We start from the raw sequence: 18,462 nt of genomic DNA on the forward strand, positions 1-18,462 counted from the left end.
GCCCATCAAGAGGACCGAGTACTTGAGAATGTCCTCGAGAACAGAAAGAGCGTGTATGATATGTGGCATCGTGCTACCTTTCAGAGTATGTTTCTTCGATTTGTGGGTTATTCTTATTTTGGCTAATTTTTGTAGGAATTTGTGCGAAACGGATGTCCGAACTGTGAGAGTCTGATCAACTTTAGAGCCGATGACGGCATGGTCCAAGACTGTACTAGTCCCTGTAAGTTCTTAAATGACTTGCATTGCAATGTCCAGAAATACTGGAAGTTTTGATCCGTGAATTATGTAATACTAACCGGGCGGCAGCATTCGAGGGTCAGGTTGCACTGTGCGATAACGAGAATTCGTGGGTTGCGCGATGGCTGCGAATCGATGGATTCCAGAATGGAATGTAAGTAAAGAATTGGCCTTTCTTTATTGATACTAATAAGTGAAATCTAGTTATGCTGTGAAGGTCAACGGTAAACTGCCCCAGGAGATTGTAGAAGACTTACGGGCAAAAGGTGTAGAGTATAGACCGCGAGACGGCAGTGCCCAGGACTAATTGCGCCAAATGCTCTGTCATCGGACGCGTACCAATGGTTTTGTTTGTATTACGTACTATCGCTTTTTAATTTATTTATCGACGCTTGAGGCTGTAGAGTCGATTTCCGTCAATGGCTTGATTCTGTCGGCAGCGGGAGGGACGTAGCGTAGAGGAAGGAACTTATCCAGAAGCATATTCTGGATCAGAGAAAAGGTATTAGATGCAAGCCAGTAGAGGCAGAGGGCGGCCGGAGCCTGGAAAGTAATTGACATAAAGAAGAGTACCCCCACTCGTGAAAGATTCGACAGGATCTTAGCAATACTGAGTCCAGACTGTTTTGAGATGGCCGCGGCTGTGTTAATATTTTTGGCGTTCCACTCCATGTTAGCCAAGCTGACGACGCCGATCGCTATAGGCAGGACACCGTAAGGGTCGCTTAGTGTCAGGCCGTTAAGCCACAGGAGGGACTCCTCACGGAACTGCTCCTCGAGCGGGATGCCTGGTATGGCTGTCCATCCACACATTGCTCGGATGACAAAACTTACCGAGATCCAGAGTGGGATTTGAACGCTTGGCAGGAACACTAGCGATTTCCACGACTGGCACTTGTATTTGCGGAACAATTCGACTCGCCTCCGGCGGCGCTCTTTTGTGGTCAATAGCTCTATCTGGTCTTTCGTCAGCTGGCCGGACTGTGCTGCTTTTGATCCGGCGAGTCTAGCCTTGAGGATAGGCACTGACCCCGCGAGTAGAGGCTGCAGCTCGACCTGCTTCTGACTCCTCAGTCTATTGGCAATAGCAATGGGCAGGGTGATGCATCCTCGGAATGCGATAGCCGTTAGCGGGATAACTGCATACCAAGGCAGCCCGAGACTATGAGCATATTGGAGCGTTGTATGTATTGGTTCTAGCACAGTGGCCAGGTCTATTCTTGCTGCTGGCGACGGGTGAAAGCTTTTCCCTAGTCGTAGTTGACCAAGTGCCCCTAGTTGCCCCAGGCCCGATCTATGACCGGCCCTCACTGAAAGGAGACCCGATGACGATATCAGATTCGGCCGAGAAGATGATATCAACATGGTGGGGGGGTGGATTCTCCACAAAGCTCGGTATGAAAAAATATGTCGGATTAATGCGTTTTAGGATCCGAATGCCGTGTATATCTGTATATTCCCCTCTATTACCACTTTTATTGTACCAGGCAGTCCCGATAGTGATTTACTCGAAGAGACTGCGAAGCATGAACCAGTTTTTTTTTTGTTTTGTCTTTTCTTCGACCCAGTATCACTGGTATATATATCTATTTTACTTATATTACGGTCGAACTGCCGTAAATGTTAACCACGACTTGAATAACTAGCCAACCTGTGATAATAATGCATTACCTGGAAGGTCGAGTTGCAATTTTGATTGATTTTTTGGGATGATCTGCTCTTCGCGTCCCTGTTGGGAGAGCCGAACGTTGACTGCTTAAGTTGCATGCATTTTGAGTGTTTGAGCTGCATGCTTCGGTATTTGCCGATTAGAACGAAATTTCGGTTTTAGTAGAGTAGCAATAATAGATTTCATGTGTCATAACCCCATTTCGAGGACACATACTCGGAGGAGGATTCCCGTCTTGTAAATCAGGGCAACGAAGGGCTAACCAATGGATCTCGGGTGGGATGGTGCACAGCCGTGCCGAATCCCCGCCGAAGCGACTGGGACCTCCGCGGGGGGCACTCCCCTGCCGAAAATATGGGCTAGGGCGGCTGAAGAAGTATGGACTGTAGACAGATGTGCGGAGCACATGCGTTTTTGTACCCCATTTTCTCGTAGTTTTAAGCTACAGATCTGACATCTTGCATGGGAAAGCGGGGCATTATTGTTGCGTAATCATGCCGAATGTGAAATTAAGTAAAAAGAGTCGGGGGTTAGACGGGCTTTCCGAAGCGTGGGGGCGAGTGTCGACGTTACACCCTAGGAGCTAATAATTAATATCGTCAGGGTTCGAAAAATCGTATAAATATATCTCGAGATAGAAGCAGATGAAAAAAATATTTGCAATTGATAACAGTGTATTAATTTCTGATTCATTCTTCCAATAATTGTATGGTTGTTGGCTCACATAGTTCATCATTTTGGAAGCGCTTTTATCTTTGGTAATACTTCACTATCGGATTCTACAAAAATATAAATCAATTGCGTGGCAAAGCGTTCTAATGGTTGCCGATAAACCCGTTTCTGAACTTCACGAGAATGTTACACCAGTTGTGAATGAAAAGCATGTCGCTCAGGTAGCGGTCGAGTATGACGAAGAGGCCATGGACACCAAGGTTGTTCTCAATGGCCCTCTCGATAAGGCCGCTGGCATCATCGGCGCAGATGAAGAAATCGACGCGTCTCCAGAGGAGATTCGAAAGGTCGTTCGCAAGGTTGACTTCGCCGTCCTGCCGTTCCTTATCGTCTGCTACATCTTCTACTACGTCGATAAGACTACTCTATCCTACTCTGCCATTTTCGGCATGACCACAGACCTTAACCTCCACGGCTCCCAGTACAGCTGGCTCTCCTCGGTGTTCTACTTTGGTGTTCTTGTCTGGTCCTTGCCTACCAACTATCTCGCCATTAGACTCCCAGTCGCCAAGTATCTCGGAGCTAATATCTGTGCATGGGGTGGCTTCCTGATGATCCAGGCTGCCTGCCCTAACTTCGCCTCTCTCTGCGTACTCCGAGTCCTCGGTGGTGCTGCCGAGGCATGCTCTGACCCGCTTTTCATGCTCATCACGTCTATGTGGTACACGCGAAAGGAGCAGCCGATTCGAATTGGTATCTGGTACTGTGCCAATGGTCTCGGCATTGCTGTCGGTGGCCTGCTCGGTTACGGCATTGGTCACATCCAGGGCTCACTTCCATCCTGGAAGTTCGAGTTCCTCATCATTGGTGCGCTCTGCTTCATTTGGGGTATTCTTGTCTTCTTTTTCTTGCCGGACAACCCTGTCACCGCCAAGTTCTTGAACGAGCGGGAGAAGAAGGTCCTCCTCTCTCGATTGCGGGCCAACCAGACCGGTATTGAATCCAAGGTCTTCAAGTGGAAGCACGTTAAGGAGGGCTTCACCGACATTAAAATCTACCTTTACTTTTTCATTGCGCTCTTTGCCAATATTCCAAACGGTGGTCTCAGCAATTTCGGTACCATCATTATCAAGGGCTTCGGTTTCTCGACTCTTTTGACCACTGTCATGCAGGTGCCAAACGGAGTCATTGTCGCCACCTCCATTCTTATTGCCATTACCGTTAACGATAAGATTGGCAAGAACAGACGACACCTGGTTGTAGCATTCTTTATGCTTCCCAACATTGCTGGCGCGTTTGGTCTTTACTTCCTTCCGGACCACAACCGGATCGGTCGTCTTCTTTGCTACTACTGCACTGGACCGTACAATGCGGCGTTTGTCATTTTCCTCTCCATGGTCACCGGTAACGTCGCGGGTCATACGAAGAAGGTGCTCGCCAATGCTGCTGTATTCATTGGCGTAGCAGTTGGCAACATTGCAGGGCCCTTCTTCTATCTCGAGTCTCAGAAGCCGGAGTACCAACTCGGCATGGGCTCTCTTATGTTCTCTCACTTTATGGAGCTGCTTCTTGTGCTCGTACTGGCGTTCCATCTCTACCGAGAAAACAAGAAGCGAGACGCTATCCAGATGGCGGTAGAAGATTACTCTAATGCGTTCTTGGATCTTACCGATAAGGAGAACCCAAACTTCAGATACGTCTATTAAGTGTTTATTTATTACATGTCAATGCATTTGTGATTCTTGCCTGTAGTTTATTTTCATCCCTACCTATTAATCTACCAGTAACCTATTAATCTGCTATAGTTTACTATTAGTTGGTCTACAGGACCAGTTGGCAAGCCAATGGCAAGTTTATTATCTCGCAGAAGTATCATAAAATAATATTTACAACACATTATCAAGAGAAACTGTAACAGCTGCTGTTGCTTATGTGCATATTTGTATGTAGGAAATGTAAAGATTAATGTTCGGTAACAACAGCACCATCCTTGGCAAGGTCAAGCAATCGCCACGAGCACTTAATGCCCCTGTTGGTGAATCGCTTCAGAATTTCATTGGCAATGCCTTCAAAGTTCTCAGTAGCCAGAGCAAGGATGGTTGGACCAGCACCAGAGAGACAGATGCCCAGCAGACCCGGGTGGGTTCGCGGGGTGACCGAGGAAAGAATGTCCGTCAGGCCAGGAATAAGAATCTTTCGGTACGGTTGGTGCAGCTTGTCCTGCATGGCCGGATAAATGAGCTCTGGGTTTGGCGGCGTTCTCGACAGAGCAGTGGTCAACACGGACAGTCGCTGGAGGTTGTAAATGGCATCCTGTCGGGTATATGCGCTTGGCAGGACATCTCGAGAATCGGCCGTAGAGACCTCAAAGTCGGGGATGATGGCAATGGCCCGCACAGATTCGCTCCAATCATACTTGATGAAGTGGCTGATGTTTCGCGGAGGCTCAGGGGGCACGAGCCCGGTATTCTGACCACCAGCCGGCTGTGGAAGCACCTCAGCCAGGGGAATCTCGACTCTCTCCATATCAGAGGCGCTCAGTTCCCGCAAAAACGAGCCTACAAACCCGCCCATCATGGCGGCGGTAATGTTGTCGGGATGTCGCTCAATCATGAGGCAATAGTCGAGCATTCGCTCCTTGCTCAGACCTAGCTTGCCCAACTCGTTACCAAGAATGACACCGGCAACGACTGCAGCACCAGACGAGCCCAGGCCACGGCCGAGTGGAATCGGGTTAATGACGTGGACTCGAGTGCCCACTGGGAAGGTTCTTATGCCATTGCATCGCAGAACGTAAAGTGCAGTTCGAGTGATGAGGTTCTCGTCCGATCTCAATGGCACACCCGCGGCACCCTCTCCTTCGTAGGAGATGTCGCAGTTGTTGGGGTCCTTAGTCTCGGGGCTGTTAGTGTCTACGTTGACTTTGAGCACCAGAAAGCTCGACAGGGCAAGTCCGAGCACATCGAACCCGGGGCCAATATTCGCCGAGGAGGCAGGCACGGAAATCTCAAACGAGCGCATTGTAAATCTTTTGAAGAGATATCAAACTGGATCTACGGGGATCAATAGCCAAATGGGCGAAAATTGGTGCAGTCTGCGGCTTATTGTTCAAATGAGTCAATGAACCCTGCTATCGAGTTCGTTGGATCGAAATGCATGAAAGTCTCAGGGCTAATTAGCCAGACTATAAGTTTAGCTAGCTAGTTCGGTGCATTTTAACTAGCTAATATATCAGGCATTTACTACATTGATATCCAGGAAAAATTGCAATTCTCATGTGCGTTCGAGGGCCAGCCCTCGAGCTCCCGTAGCTCCGCTTCGCGGAGGGCTTGGATCACCGTTTGATTGCTGTAGCGAGTGCCTAGGGACGGCTTGTTACAGCATAACGTAATCTCCCAACGGTGTTGTTACAGCTACGTACATCATGCTGTTACCCGCAATGGCGTAACAAAATTTGTTACAATCCTACTAACTTTACAGACCAACTTTAAAACTCCGCGCAGCGTAGCAGCTCACCAATCGTGCATTAGATCAGGTACTGAGTTTTGCACCGTCTTCATTATTTAGGGATTTAGCTGCTGTGGTCATAATGAATATCGCTTCTCATTTCAGTATGCCGTAGTAGAGCTAGGCTCCGGCCGGACGATTAGTAATCCACAAGATCGTGTTCCCTTGGTACACACTAGTGTAACTAGTAGCTACTATCGGTAGCACATAGGCCAGTATTCAAGCAGATCTATAGAACATAATATTCGTAGACCACTGTGTACTCCATTAATCATTCGTAAGGCCATTGTCAGTTGTCCATTATTTGGATAATAGATACAGTAAGCAACCAGTCTTGCTAGCTAGCTAGCTAGCAAAATAAAATTGAGTAATTTAACGGGGGATTTTTTCAGTTCCCAAGGCCCAGACCCGATAGTCGGTCGGCTTATTCACCCAGGCTCTCTCTCGTCTAATAGAACCAATAGAAGAATGTTGAGCAGACAACTGGCAAAGGCCGCTAAGCGGGGTCTTGCGACTGCTACCAGTAACGGGCGTGCCGATTTCAAACTGACGACGCTGAGCAACGGCGTCCGGGTCGCGACCGATCCGCTTCCGGGGTACTTCGCCTCGATGGGCCTGTTTGTCGACGCCGGATCGCGGTACGAGAGCGACCGGCTCAGCGGATGTAGTCACCTGGTCGACCGGCTGGCGTTCAAGTCGACGACGACCCGGTCCTCCAACCAGATGGCCGAGGACTTGGAAAGTCTCGGCGGTAACTACGCCTGCACCTCGTCGCGAGAGTCCATGATGTACCAAGCGTCTGTGTTCAACAGTGACGTCGAGGGCATGTTCGCAGCACTCGTCGATACGGTACGGAACCCGCTGATTACCGAAAGCGAGGTCGAGCGCATGAAGGAGACCGTCGGGTACGAGATTGGCGAGATCTGGCAGCGGTCCGACCTCATCCTGCCGGAGCTGGCCCACGTAGCCGCCTTCCAAGGCGGCATTGGCAACCCGCTGTTGTGTCCTGAGGACAGGCTGCCGTTCCTGACCAAGGAACTTGTAGAGGAGTACCGGGCGAAGCTGTACAGACCGGACAGAATTGTGGCAGCGTTCATCAGCGTCGACCACGCTCGGGCCGTAGAGCTGGCCGAGAAGTACCTGGGCGATATGAAGCCGGCGAATCCGGCTGAAATTGTAGAGAAGCCTGAGAGTGTTTACACCGGCGGCGAGCTGACCATTCCGCAGCCCCCGCCTATAGGCAATCTACCGCAATTCTCGCAGCTGTACGTAGCGTTTGAAGGGCTTTCCATCACAGATCCAGACGTGTATGCTCTGGCGACACTCCAGACACTTCTGGGAGGAGGCGGGTCCTTCTCGGCAGGCGGTCCGGGCAAGGGCATGTACTCGCGGCTCTACACTCACGTCCTCAATCAGTTTGGATACATTGAGTCGTGCCAGTCATTCAACCATCCGTACTCGGACACGGGCCTGTTTGGTATTTCCTCCAGTTGCATACCGCAGGCCGCACCGTACCTGGCTGAGGTCGTGTGCCAGCAGTTCTACCTGGCCATGGGCAAGGGCCGAGGCGCATTGACCTACGACGAGGTGTCGCGGGCCAAGAACCAGCTCAAGAGCTCGCTGTTGATGAACCTCGAGAGCAAGCTCGTAGAGCTGGAGGACCTGGGCCGCCAGATCCAGACGTACAATACAAAGATTCCTGTCACTGAGATGTGCGAGCGCATTGAGGCTTTGAGTGTCGAGGACATTCGACGCGTCGCAGAGCGTGTGTTCACGGGCCAATCCTCCAAGGACGGTTCGGGGCGAGCGACTATTGTCATGCAGGGCCAGCGCGATACCTTCGGCGACGTGGACGCTGTGTTCAAGAAGTACGGCATTGGCAGCCAGAGCCAGAAGCGAAAGTGGTTTTAATTTTAACTTGTAGATAGATCTAACACATATTGCTCTCCATTAGCTTGTAGATAAACATAACATTCGTATAACTCTCCATTAGCTTGTGGATAGACCTAACATTGATATCACTATTAACCATGGAACCACACTACACTCCAATAATCACTCCAACCAACCATATTACTCTCTATCAAGCCAAACTACACCCCATCAACTACAAAGGACGCCTTCGTAGATCAATTGCTTTTACGCTTGGCCAATTATATCTGGAATAACATCAAGGCGCTGTAGTACCAGCAATAACATCTCATGATTTATTGATAATTGCTTAAAAGAGTGAATGGGGGAACCAGTCCCAGAAACCCGTTCTAAAACTCTGCTATGCGGAGTTCACTGATGTCTACGAGATCTCCGCGAAGCGGAGCTACGGGGGTTTGGGGGCTGGCCCCCAAGTCAATGGAAGCAGCGGAATATTCATTAAGAGATTAGTCAAACCAAACACCCTGGGGCTGCGCAGAGCTTATTTCAGGTAGAACATATACATAGTGCTTAATGATCAAAAAATAGAGGTCTTCGTATCGATCCGAGTGCTTGAGGTACTAACGATCGGCGACGGAAATGGGAGAAATTTCAACAACTTAATCCACTGCATACCTCCAAAGTCAAAGATGATAGAAAGGCTAGAAAACAAGCTTAAGGAGATCACAAAGTCGATAGAACTCGTCCCCGTGTCGCAGGGGGCAGAAGCGCTAGTATACTCGACCAAAACCCACCCTTACCTAGACAATTATCAAGGCGGGCTCATTATCAAGTACAGGCCCCCAAAGCCATACCGTCACCAAGTGCTGGACGCGCAGCTAACCAAGCATCGGACCCTGTCTGAGGCCCGCATCCTCCAGAAACTCAACCATATCGGCACTGTTAACGCACCAAAGCTGGTCTTTGTAGACCCGCGGAATGGCGTCATCTGGATGGAGCAGGTGCAAGGGGTAAGCCTCAAGCAGTGGATCTGGGATAGCGAGGAAAAGGTCTCCGCCGAAGAGATCAGGGCCAAACTGGAGCTGGTAGGCCGAGAGATTGGCTCGCTCCACTTGCATGGCCTTATCCACGGTGACTTGACTACCTCCAACATAATGTTGGACTCGACACATATCCCTTACATTATAGACTTTGGCCTGGCGAGCCACGCCGACATGCCCGAAGACAAGGCAGTTGATATTTACGTTATGGAGAGAGCAGTCACCAGTACCCACCCGGTCCACAGCGAGGAGTACAACCGGTGGCTGCTGGAAGGGTACACTTCAGCCCACAAGCACAAGAAGGACAAGATCAAGCTTCAAGAGGTCCTCAAGCGGTTGGAAGAGGTCCGAATGCGAGGGCGAAAGCGAAGCATGGTGGGCTAGTGTTTCTTCTTTTCTAACCAAGGGTTGTCTTACCAAACACGTAGTCCAGTTCGCTGATTGACGACGTTGATGCATTGGCACTGGCACTGGCCGGTGGGGGCGGGGACACTGACGCTGAATTTGAATATGAATTGGGCGCAGTATTAGTCCGTTTTGGCTGGAGTATTTTGTGTGTAGAATCGAGATATCCAGGGGCAATCTTCCTCTTTTCTTCAATTTCTCTTACTTCAGTGTCCTTCTTCCACTTGTCGTATGCGCCGACTCGCACGTCCAGCCGCTCCCGGGCAATCGACTTGAACTGTTCGGCGTCGGAGATGATCTGATCTAGCGTTCCCGAGTAATCACTGGGTGGGGGCAGGCCATTTAGTCGTTTATACTCCATCGGCAGTGTTACCGCCTGGGGCGGTCGTAGCGACGGAGATATAATCAGCGGGATTTTAGAAAGAACTGGGTGTGCTTCACCCGATCGTTAGCTACAGATTGTATATTGCTATGTAATTATTGGTTCCTTACCTCCATCGTTGACAGACATGATGATGCTTTAGGCTGAAGCTGCGAGAATGGAGAGTCTTTTATAGCTCCCAACCGCGACCGCCGCTCTGCTAGGCAACGAGTGGTTGGTACTGACATTAGCGGTGATGAAGAGCTCTCTCTCTATCTAGCAAGCTAGATTCAGTAACGCTGCTGAATTAATCGTTCAGACTATATTACTGGATAGGTTGGCAGGATATGGGCCCAATTGACAGTTCTTCCTATTATATAACTACCCAGTAGTCCGCTAAAGTGTACAGCTTGGTTTCGCTACTTGGGGGCCAGCCCCCAAACCCCCGTAGCTCGGCTGCGCCGAGAAATGAAGACTGCTGATAGTTCATCTGCTGGGATTTGCTTCAGTCTTCAACAGTCCAAGTCCTTCTTGCTGTACGATATTCCCTACAGCTACACGAAAATTGGGCCAAACCTACTTCCAATTCTCTACAAACTTTCCAAATCCGCAATTAATTCTACAAATTTATGTTCCTACAAGTGCAGCCTTTGGCAGTGTAGGCGATCGTAGAGGTCGTAGTCGCTCAAAGGTGGTTGGTGAAGTTCTCCCAACCAGCTGTCGCCTAACATCACCATCGCTGCCCCTTCTTTTACCACCCAGATATATAATCTATTCTAAAGGACAGCAATGTATGCGTTGACAGTCGGTGGTCTGGCGATTAGTGCGCTGACAGTGGTCGGGCTGTACCAGCTTTTCACCGGCCAGGGTGAATCGTTTAATGTCGGAGAGTTTTTGATGTCGACCTCGCCGTATATGTGGGCGTCCTTGGGTATTGCGTTGTGCATCGGTCTGAGTGTCATCGGTGCTGCTTGGTAAGTTGACTTGTCATTAGCTTGGAGAAGAAGTAGTAGTTCTGACGAAAGATAGGGGTATCTTCATTACCGGTTCGTCGATTCTCGGTGCCGGTGTCAAGGCTCCGCGGATTACCACCAAGAACCTTATTAGCATCATTTTCTGCGAGGTCGTCGCTATTTACGGCCTCATCATGGCAATTGTGTTTAGCGGTAACCTGTCCAGCGTCAGCGGCAGCGCGATCTACTCGAAGAACAACTTGTATAACGGCTATGCCTTGTTTTGGGCTGGTCTGACCGTTGGTGCGAGCAACTTGGTGTGCGGTGTGGCCGTGGGTGTCACTGGCTCTACGGCTGCCATTTCTGATGCGGCCGATTCTTCGCTTTTCGTGAAGATTCTTGTGATTGAGATTTTCGGCTCGATTCTGGGTCTGTTTGGCCTCATTGTCGGCCTGCTCATGGCTGGTACCATCTCGGAATTCAAATAACCTTCCTGTGCATACAAAAAAAAACGCTAAAATGAATAGAAACTTATACATTTCTCCGCGTAGCGGAGCCCCAGGGGGGTTTGAGGGGGGACTGGTCCCCCAATTCGAAACTTCGAGCTTCTCTATGGTCCTGCAATTTTCTTACACATTTGATTAATTGGCCTCATTAAGGCAGAATGTCATCATCGCCATCTGTCTGTCTAATATAAAAAAATACCTAAGCTGTTCTGCCGAGGAGAACATGTAATTTCGTCATTTTTGTCAGGTAAATGGGTTTTTATCGTCGCATTAGTAAGTAAATGTTGTCCTGCTTCAGGTTCGAAAGCTTTCTATAATTGCCCTCCAAGCACATGATAAGACCGCCAAATGAGCAGTACACGTTACTAAAAACTGTTAGCAAAGAAATGCTTCTCTAAAGCATATGGAATTTTTTTTCTCTTACATCTTATCGCCTGCAGATTCCTCGAACTTGTAGATCACACCGTACATGACATAGTCGTATTCGTCGGCCAGAGTGTGGTCGCCTGGCTTGGACTCTCGCCACGATGTAACGCTCTCCTCCTCGTTACCATCCAGCGACAGGGTCTGAGCAATAGCCACTGTCAGAGTCTGATTCTTGGCGACTGGGAAGAGCTCGCTGTTGACGTCGAGGATAAGTCGCACGTCTGAGCTGGCGACAGACTGGGCCTGGATACGCGAGACACGGTCGTATCGAGCCGAATCTACAGAAGTGATCTTGAAAATATCATCAAACAGCGTTGCCGACATTATGCTGTAGATTTATTATGTTGAAGTCGATGGTTTGTATTTTTCAATTTTTTTCCGATCCCAATCACAACGCCGCAGGCTAAAAGGCGTCGCCCCATCGCTTTACAACAATTTTTGCGATACCGGTAGTCGCCGTTAGGCTTTCTGTTTACAGGGAAATGAAGGGAGAAGAATTTCTTCTATAGGCTGTTTTACACCGAGCAGGACTAAGTCTTTTCTATTTCGCATAGGGTAGTTTTGTCACTTTCGAATCATAAGCCGTAGTAACCCGGGTACCCATGTTCATGATATGCTGTATGTAAGATGCTGTAGAGTGCGAAGGCGATACGATCCATGTTGATACTACGAAGAAGATTTTATTCAGTAATATATATCAATTATGCGCTTAGTTTGAAGATATGATTGTAGGCTGTACATACTCCATTGGGATATGAATGTTTAAGCAATGAGCTAGTGGACATAGGAACAAAAATGAACCAAATTGTACCAATTTAATCGTGCTTTGGCTCTGATTCTTTTTATAAGCAATCAACATTCTGTAGTTGACATTATAGCCAATAGTGGACTTATATCAACCCTCATTCGAGTGCGGACAGTGAATACCGGTAACAATTTAGCATTGCATCTCTCTTTTTTTTGTCTTTCGACTGCACAGAGCTCGAAGTACCATATTTTTTCCATTCTACACATTGCTATGCACATACAACAATTGAAAATAAAAAAAGTTCCAGTGTCCTTGCACGGGCTGGCTATATACAGGTAACAACCAGATGTTATAACGTACGGTACGTATCAGTGGCCCGGTGAAAATCGGCAATCGCTATTATATTAAGAAAAATCCCTCAACTATTGCTGCAAATAATGCCAGGACACAACTTGAGGATATCTATAGAACAGCGTGTGGTAGTTGTTGCAGAGAGATTCTTGCTTCATAATTTACAGGAGCCCTGGTTGCTTCCATTTCCAACCATCCAGAACTCTTCTTCAGTGAACTATGAGAACGTAGCCATAAAGAAAGGAACATGCCTACATAGTATGCATGTGTCTACGATAAACTATTGTCGGATAAATAAAGTAAATCTGCCCTACGGCATGCTATTTTAACGCTGACTCGGCATCTGGCATGTTAGTGCACATGCTTACGATGGCGTACGGCTGAGAAAATCTATGGTCCTGTGTCAATATAGCATGTATGGCGAAACAGCTTCCTGGTGCCTGAATTTTCATATTTGCCACAGCTATCCTAATTGCTAATGTTCTACTCGGTCAATCATATGGCGTACCTAAGCTGTGAATAGCGCATGCAGAATCTTGAATGTACCGACCAATCCAGCTCTGAATCACGAACGCCTTCTCCTTGAAAATCGTGAATGCTGGTCCTTCTGCGTAAAAATAAAACATGTTTGCTTCGAACCCGGCTTTTATTATATATTCGGCTGCTATAGACCTTCTAGGCACAAGATTACGGTACTTTAAGGGACTTTTGGACCCGGCTGTTTTAGGAGCCCTTATACGTACACTGTACTTCTTTTTGTACTGGCTGACTTGTAGTCCACCCGGGATACTACAATATTCACAGCGTGCGTTATAACAGCGATAAAGACGTGTTTTGGCGCCTTCATTTCATGCTCAAGTAACGCTGTCCCCAACCCCCTGAACGTACGGCTGATGCATGGACGTTTTGAAACAACTTTACTATCATGAATTCTGTACCATCAAGCCACCAGCACTTTTAAATATAGTAAAAACGCATTCTATCCTTCGATGAATTTATTACTGGCTCAATTTTAATCTACACAGCCATCATATTGAGTCGATGATCAAATCAATTAAAGCAAAGGTGTTTCCTGCGTCGTTTGTTGCTCTTCTATGACACAAAGTCTGGCCAAAGTTGTAGGGTGAGATCCTTATGGTGCGTCTAGAGACCTCACAGATTGCAGTTTTCCTGGTCTTCATCTACTAGTGTGCTATCCCAGTTCACCTAATGCTATGCTATCATGCCGACTATGGCTAAACATGGCTACCCAAGTCGGACTTGGCTCCATGCAGAGAGGAAAATCAATTTTTTATTGTACACCCAAGCTCTAGCAAGAGTGCGGAAGAACAAATCTTTTTTATTCAGGACAGAAATTGACTAGAATAGGAGATAAAAAAGGACCTTATTTACAAGAGTCATTTTCAAGAACATGAAAGGCACGATGAAGGATAGACCAGAGCCATTACACTAAAAGAACATTTATTAACTGAGTGCTTTGATAAGGTAACAATTACGAATTGAAGAACTTGCCGCATCAAGCCGAGGCATGTACGTAGAGCTTCTAAAGTCCGAACCTAATCTATCACTTGACATACGGAGAAGAGATGTGTCAGTCGACAGCTGATGCAGGCGAAACCGTCGAATTCCAGAATCAGCGCCATTCAATCGATTTAAGGGGCTACTAAAAATGTTTAACATATGACCATCTCGTACGAAATGTAATGTACATATCTGATGGGAGTGCGGATCGACATCCGCTGAGTAGGCGGTGATAAAAAAGGAACGCCGGTGTTTTAGCTATAGTAAAGCCTCCGGGTCATTTACGGGTATTGTGGTATCCGAGCAAAGCCTCCGGGTCATTTACGGGTACTGCGGTATCCGATTACAAATGGTCGATTTCCTCTGCCGCATGAAGGGCTGGGCAACATACACGACAAAAAACGGTCTGTGTCAGCTGTATCCGATATGCATACATGCAAGTCTGTGGTGGTGACGGTAGTGGTGCAATGGGGCTTGGAACAGCCAAGAAAAGGCAGAGCGACAAAGGCGAGGCAGTCAGTGTAGCTCTCGTATTTCATTGATGGCGATAAAAAAACGCAGTTTACGGCATCACAGTAATTGGGCATGCCGATGGGATCTTGACTCTGTCTCAGATGTGGAAACGTTTTTTCCCGATCTACTTACGGCTGTCTCTTGTATTTATTTTTGTAATCGACGGAACCAGCCCACAGATGTAGCTTGTGGTACGTTTGCAGAGGGCGCATATTGCGCGGCTGACTGATCAATTTACTACATTTGCTGTGAATAAACTCTGATAGTAGGCAATGAAACAACCGCAATCACGGTCCAAGCGTGGCTTACTTGTGTCGGTGGATTACTTACCACACAAGGACACCATTTTTTGCCTTGCCAAGGGCTATGCTGGAGACAATTAGATTGTTTGAGGAGAGTGTTTTAATTTAAGATTCACCGTTTAACCCATTTGGGATAAAATAATGGCCATCACAACGCGTCATAAACGGAGTGGGCTAGGCAAAAACAGAACCAAGGGATAAAAAGTTTCGGGTTAGGGTTATTGCAGTCGGGATTACGAGCTCTACAACTGGAAAAGTGAGTGAGAACGTCGTGTTGAGAAGCTAAGGGGCGAGATACGTAGTCAGTTGCTCTTTGTGATGGCCATCAGTCATAATAAGGATTCTCAGCAAAGATGGGGCACTGTGAAACAGGATACCTCAGACTTCCCAGTATGGGTACTACAGTTGTAGTGTATTTCCGACGGTACCGGGTGGACAAGAGGGAGAGATTACGGTTTAGGACATTTGCACCCGCCAGCAGAAAAGCGGCTCACCAGTGAAAAGGTTTTGCGCCAAAGTAGACCTTATGATCTGTCGTGCCTATAGGTTTTATGCACATATCCCACTTAGAAAAAAAACAAGAGAGAAAAAAATTTTCACCATCTTTGTTGGGCTACCCACGTAGAGTTGCCGTTGAATTCCGTACCAATGGGTTTCACGAAAATGAGGGGGGGGAAGAGAAGCAAACAGCTGAGACGCAGATTGGTCTGAGTTATCCAGCCGCATGGCATGCGGCTAATCTAAAGAATGAGGCAAAATGAGGAGGCGGAGAAGGGGGGGTCATGGTACTACGATGTACTCACACGCTCAATTTGTAATGGTAGGTCTGGGGCTGTACGTATGTAGCAGGACGGACCTGGCAAGCTAAGACATTTTTTGAAAAAGAAATATTGCTCTAAGCCTCGGCTCTTAACAAACAACACGTACAAGCACTATCACAGCTGTCAGAGCCCGAACTCTGGATAAGTCACGAGGTCAATTACACCATCATATATTGAACATAACCCATGTCCCGTCGGGGAGGGATACAAGTCTGGGGAGATACATAATAGTTTTCCAAAAAAAAGCGCATATCCTGTTGGCAAGTCGAAAGGGGTTAGGTAAATCGGCCAGCCGCACAGATCAGGGAAAGAAAAAATTTTTTGGCAAACATTATAACGGTTTTAAGACACAATGCGAGGCGACATAACCTGAGAGGGGGATTGATAACAATAACAATTAATGCAATGTATCACGGGGAATTAGGGGGGTTTTTTCTTTTGTTTTCTGTTCCTACTCCGACCGCTTACGTTTGCTCGTTCTGCGTCTGAGATTTTATGAAGAATAAAGAGAGCTACATATGTATAAGAAGCGGGAGGGGAGAACATTCCAATCAGTGAGTACACAGGTTCCGTAGAGCCACTCTGTGTTTGAAGAGAGACCTTCCTGCTTGGAAGGACAGCGGTTGAGACCTGACATCATCCTTTTTCTTTACTGTATTTTTTTTTTTTTGTTTTGTTTTGTGCTCGTTGGGAGGTATACGCTTTAATCCCACCGGATGGAGTGAGGCCAAGCGGTTGGCTTTTTTTGTTACGAAAGAATTAAGGAGAAGGCATCTATTGAGCAAAATACATGTACTACACATGTATAACATTCAGTAGGGATAATGTAGTGTGTTCAGGTAAGAGAAGGAATTCCAGATGGATGGGAGAGAAGGAGGAGCACGTTCCAGTGGAGTTCCAAAAAATAAAAATATTATCCTTCCAATCCCGATGGAGAGGACCCTTAGATCCTCTCTCCCCCCACCGCTTACCTATAGATTGTAGCAGCAGATAGAGGGGATTGATCATATGCTTTGAGACGGAGAGGACAGTTGAGACGGAGAGGACGGAGCTCGTAATGCAAAATAAAGGGGCTATGAGAGGGGAACTAGAACAAGACCTGCGAGGTAAGAGTCGGGAGAATGTTGCTCGTACGCAGCAGAACGCGAGCGGAGGCTCATGATCAACGCAGACACAAGTTTGTGGCGAGTGATCAGAGTGTTGAAGCAGCACCATGAGGAGGCCAACCCACCGGGATCCCCTCTCCTAGTTAGGCAATGGCCCCTCCAGCCATGGCTGGGATGCCATATGTTGCGGACGCACACACATCAACGCACAGAAAATCGGCCTGGCGTTATTTGTACTCACTCACATATGGAACCTGAGGAGGATTTTCCTTTCCCTGGTTCAGGGAAGCCGGTCCACTCGTCTGGCCGGGTGTACGTATGTGGGCCAACCAACATTTGGTCACCCGCATTACATGAACGAAATAGGGATCATACGGTGGTACTGCCCGAGTTGACCATGATGTGCCGATACGTTGCCGCTTGTCGTGTTAGGCGAACAGACTATGTCTTTGCTGCGTTTGAAGCCCAGGGATTTCGCCCAGAATGCAATAAACTAACGCATCACACCATGCCGTAGCACCTGTACTCCTTGTGGAGGCTGGGCGTATCGTATCGCCGGTGATAGTGGTGGGTTCCGATGGTTTTAATGTGTGGGATGTGTATTTTGTTTTTGACTGCTACGACAACCTTGCTTTGCCTGGAAGAAAAGCCCTCCGCGCTTGGGATGCGGCAAGGCATGTGTCTGGGGCTTGCTGCCGCCCTTCAGCCAACTGGTGGGTTATGGCGGTTTAAGGGGGGAGGGGGGCGAGGCACGTCATTCACTTACATAACACACAGGGAGATGTTAGTAAACCGACAGTGTTGCTTTTGGCAAAACTATTTAAGACATGAGACGCATAACGTGCATAAGGTTGATGGAGATGTGTATATGGAGAAGTGAATACACAATACAAATCGTTTCTCCTCGGGTCATCGGGCTTCTTTTTTAGGGGTCATTTGGGGGTGGAGGATCATTTGGGTCAGCCTTGATTTACTAAGGTTTTTTCTTATTTGCCCGGGTAATAAGGGTCAACGAACGGAGAATATCATAAAACTTTGAACTGGTTTTAGCAGTTAGTCGAAGAAAAAAAAAAAAAGCAACCGGCTTATGTACGGTATCCACAGACACTCTGTACAGAGCGAGTCATCAAAAAAGTTCTAGAATCAAAAGAAAAAAACGGGCCGGAATACAGGGAAAAAAAAGTACTATACGCATATCGGTACGAAGATGATAATCAAAAGCCATGGAAACAGAATTGTACAACCGAGCAAATTCCAGTCAGATTATTATATCGAAAAATAAAAAAGAGGAATTGGTACCAACTATACATCAGGGTCGAGACAGAGCAAAGGAATCCAAGGGATACACACTGTAGAAAGAGAGAGTGAGTGAATGAGAGAACGTGGTGATTTCGGTGACTTTCATATCCGAATTCACTCACAGCAGGAAATCATATACACTCACACATT

The 18,462-nt window shown here is 47.6% G+C and overlaps 9 protein-coding genes across 9 annotated transcripts; 5 read left to right on the forward strand and 4 right to left on the reverse strand.

Moving 5' to 3' along the window:
• Positions 1 to 55: 55 nt before the first annotated feature.
• Positions 56 to 547, forward strand: SPT4 (transcription elongation factor SPT4; the record flags this gene model as incomplete). The annotated part of the gene is made up of 4 exons (XM_076683018.1): positions 56 to 85; positions 136 to 223; positions 310 to 394; positions 445 to 547. 4 exons carry the CDS (start codon positions 56 to 58, stop codon positions 545 to 547), a joined length of 306 nt encoding a protein of 101 aa, XP_076542626.1.
• A 71-nt stretch (positions 548 to 618) lies between these two features.
• On the reverse strand, positions 619 to 1,605 carry COX18 (membrane insertase COX18; the record flags this gene model as incomplete). The annotated part of the gene is made up of 1 exon (XM_076683019.1): positions 619 to 1,605. One exon carries the CDS (start codon positions 1,603 to 1,605, stop codon positions 619 to 621), a length of 987 nt encoding a protein of 328 aa, XP_076542627.1.
• Positions 1,606 to 2,727: 1,122 nt separating this feature from the next.
• Positions 2,728 to 4,287, forward strand: DAL5 (allantoate permease; the record flags this gene model as incomplete). The annotated part of the gene is made up of 1 exon (XM_076683020.1): positions 2,728 to 4,287. One exon carries the CDS (start codon positions 2,728 to 2,730, stop codon positions 4,285 to 4,287), a length of 1,560 nt encoding a protein of 519 aa, XP_076542628.1.
• A 256-nt stretch (positions 4,288 to 4,543) lies between these two features.
• Positions 4,544 to 5,602, reverse strand: THR1 (homoserine kinase; the record flags this gene model as incomplete). Its single annotated transcript, XM_076683021.1, has 1 exon — positions 4,544 to 5,602. One exon carries the CDS (start codon positions 5,600 to 5,602, stop codon positions 4,544 to 4,546), a length of 1,059 nt encoding a protein of 352 aa, XP_076542629.1.
• Positions 5,603 to 6,556: 954 nt separating this feature from the next.
• MAS2 (mitochondrial-processing protease subunit alpha) lies at positions 6,557 to 7,999 on the forward strand (the record flags this gene model as incomplete). Its single annotated transcript, XM_076683022.1, has 1 exon — positions 6,557 to 7,999. One exon carries the CDS (start codon positions 6,557 to 6,559, stop codon positions 7,997 to 7,999), a length of 1,443 nt encoding a protein of 480 aa, XP_076542630.1.
• A 650-nt stretch (positions 8,000 to 8,649) lies between these two features.
• Positions 8,650 to 9,384, forward strand: BUD32 (serine/threonine protein kinase BUD32; the record flags this gene model as incomplete). The annotated part of the gene is made up of 1 exon (XM_076683023.1): positions 8,650 to 9,384. The coding sequence occupies one exon, from the start codon at positions 8,650 to 8,652 to the stop codon at positions 9,382 to 9,384; it is 735 nt and encodes a 244-aa protein (XP_076542631.1).
• Positions 9,385 to 9,397: 13 nt separating this feature from the next.
• Positions 9,398 to 9,916, reverse strand: TRVA0_006S00914 (uncharacterized protein; the record flags this gene model as incomplete). The annotated part of the gene is made up of 2 exons (XM_076683024.1): positions 9,398 to 9,840; positions 9,898 to 9,916. The coding sequence occupies 2 exons, from the start codon at positions 9,914 to 9,916 to the stop codon at positions 9,398 to 9,400; spliced, it is 462 nt and encodes a 153-aa protein (XP_076542632.1).
• A 639-nt stretch (positions 9,917 to 10,555) lies between these two features.
• On the forward strand, positions 10,556 to 11,207 carry VMA16 (H(+)-transporting V0 sector ATPase subunit c''; the record flags this gene model as incomplete). Its single annotated transcript, XM_076683025.1, has 2 exons — positions 10,556 to 10,740; positions 10,796 to 11,207. 2 exons carry the CDS (start codon positions 10,556 to 10,558, stop codon positions 11,205 to 11,207), a joined length of 597 nt encoding a protein of 198 aa, XP_076542633.1.
• Positions 11,208 to 11,484: 277 nt separating this feature from the next.
• On the reverse strand, positions 11,485 to 11,975 carry RPB8 (DNA-directed RNA polymerase core subunit RPB8; the record flags this gene model as incomplete). The annotated part of the gene is made up of 2 exons (XM_076683026.1): positions 11,485 to 11,590; positions 11,650 to 11,975. The coding sequence occupies 2 exons, from the start codon at positions 11,973 to 11,975 to the stop codon at positions 11,485 to 11,487; spliced, it is 432 nt and encodes a 143-aa protein (XP_076542634.1).
• Positions 11,976 to 18,462: the final 6,487 nt, after the last annotated feature.

The sequence above is a fragment of the Trichomonascus vanleenenianus genome (assembly GCF_965637985.1).
Source record: "Trichomonascus vanleenenianus strain CLIB 3782 genome assembly, contig: TRVA0_006S, whole genome shotgun sequence".
NCBI classification, from domain to species: Eukaryota; Fungi; Ascomycota; class Dipodascomycetes; order Dipodascales; family Trichomonascaceae; genus Blastobotrys; species Blastobotrys vanleenenianus.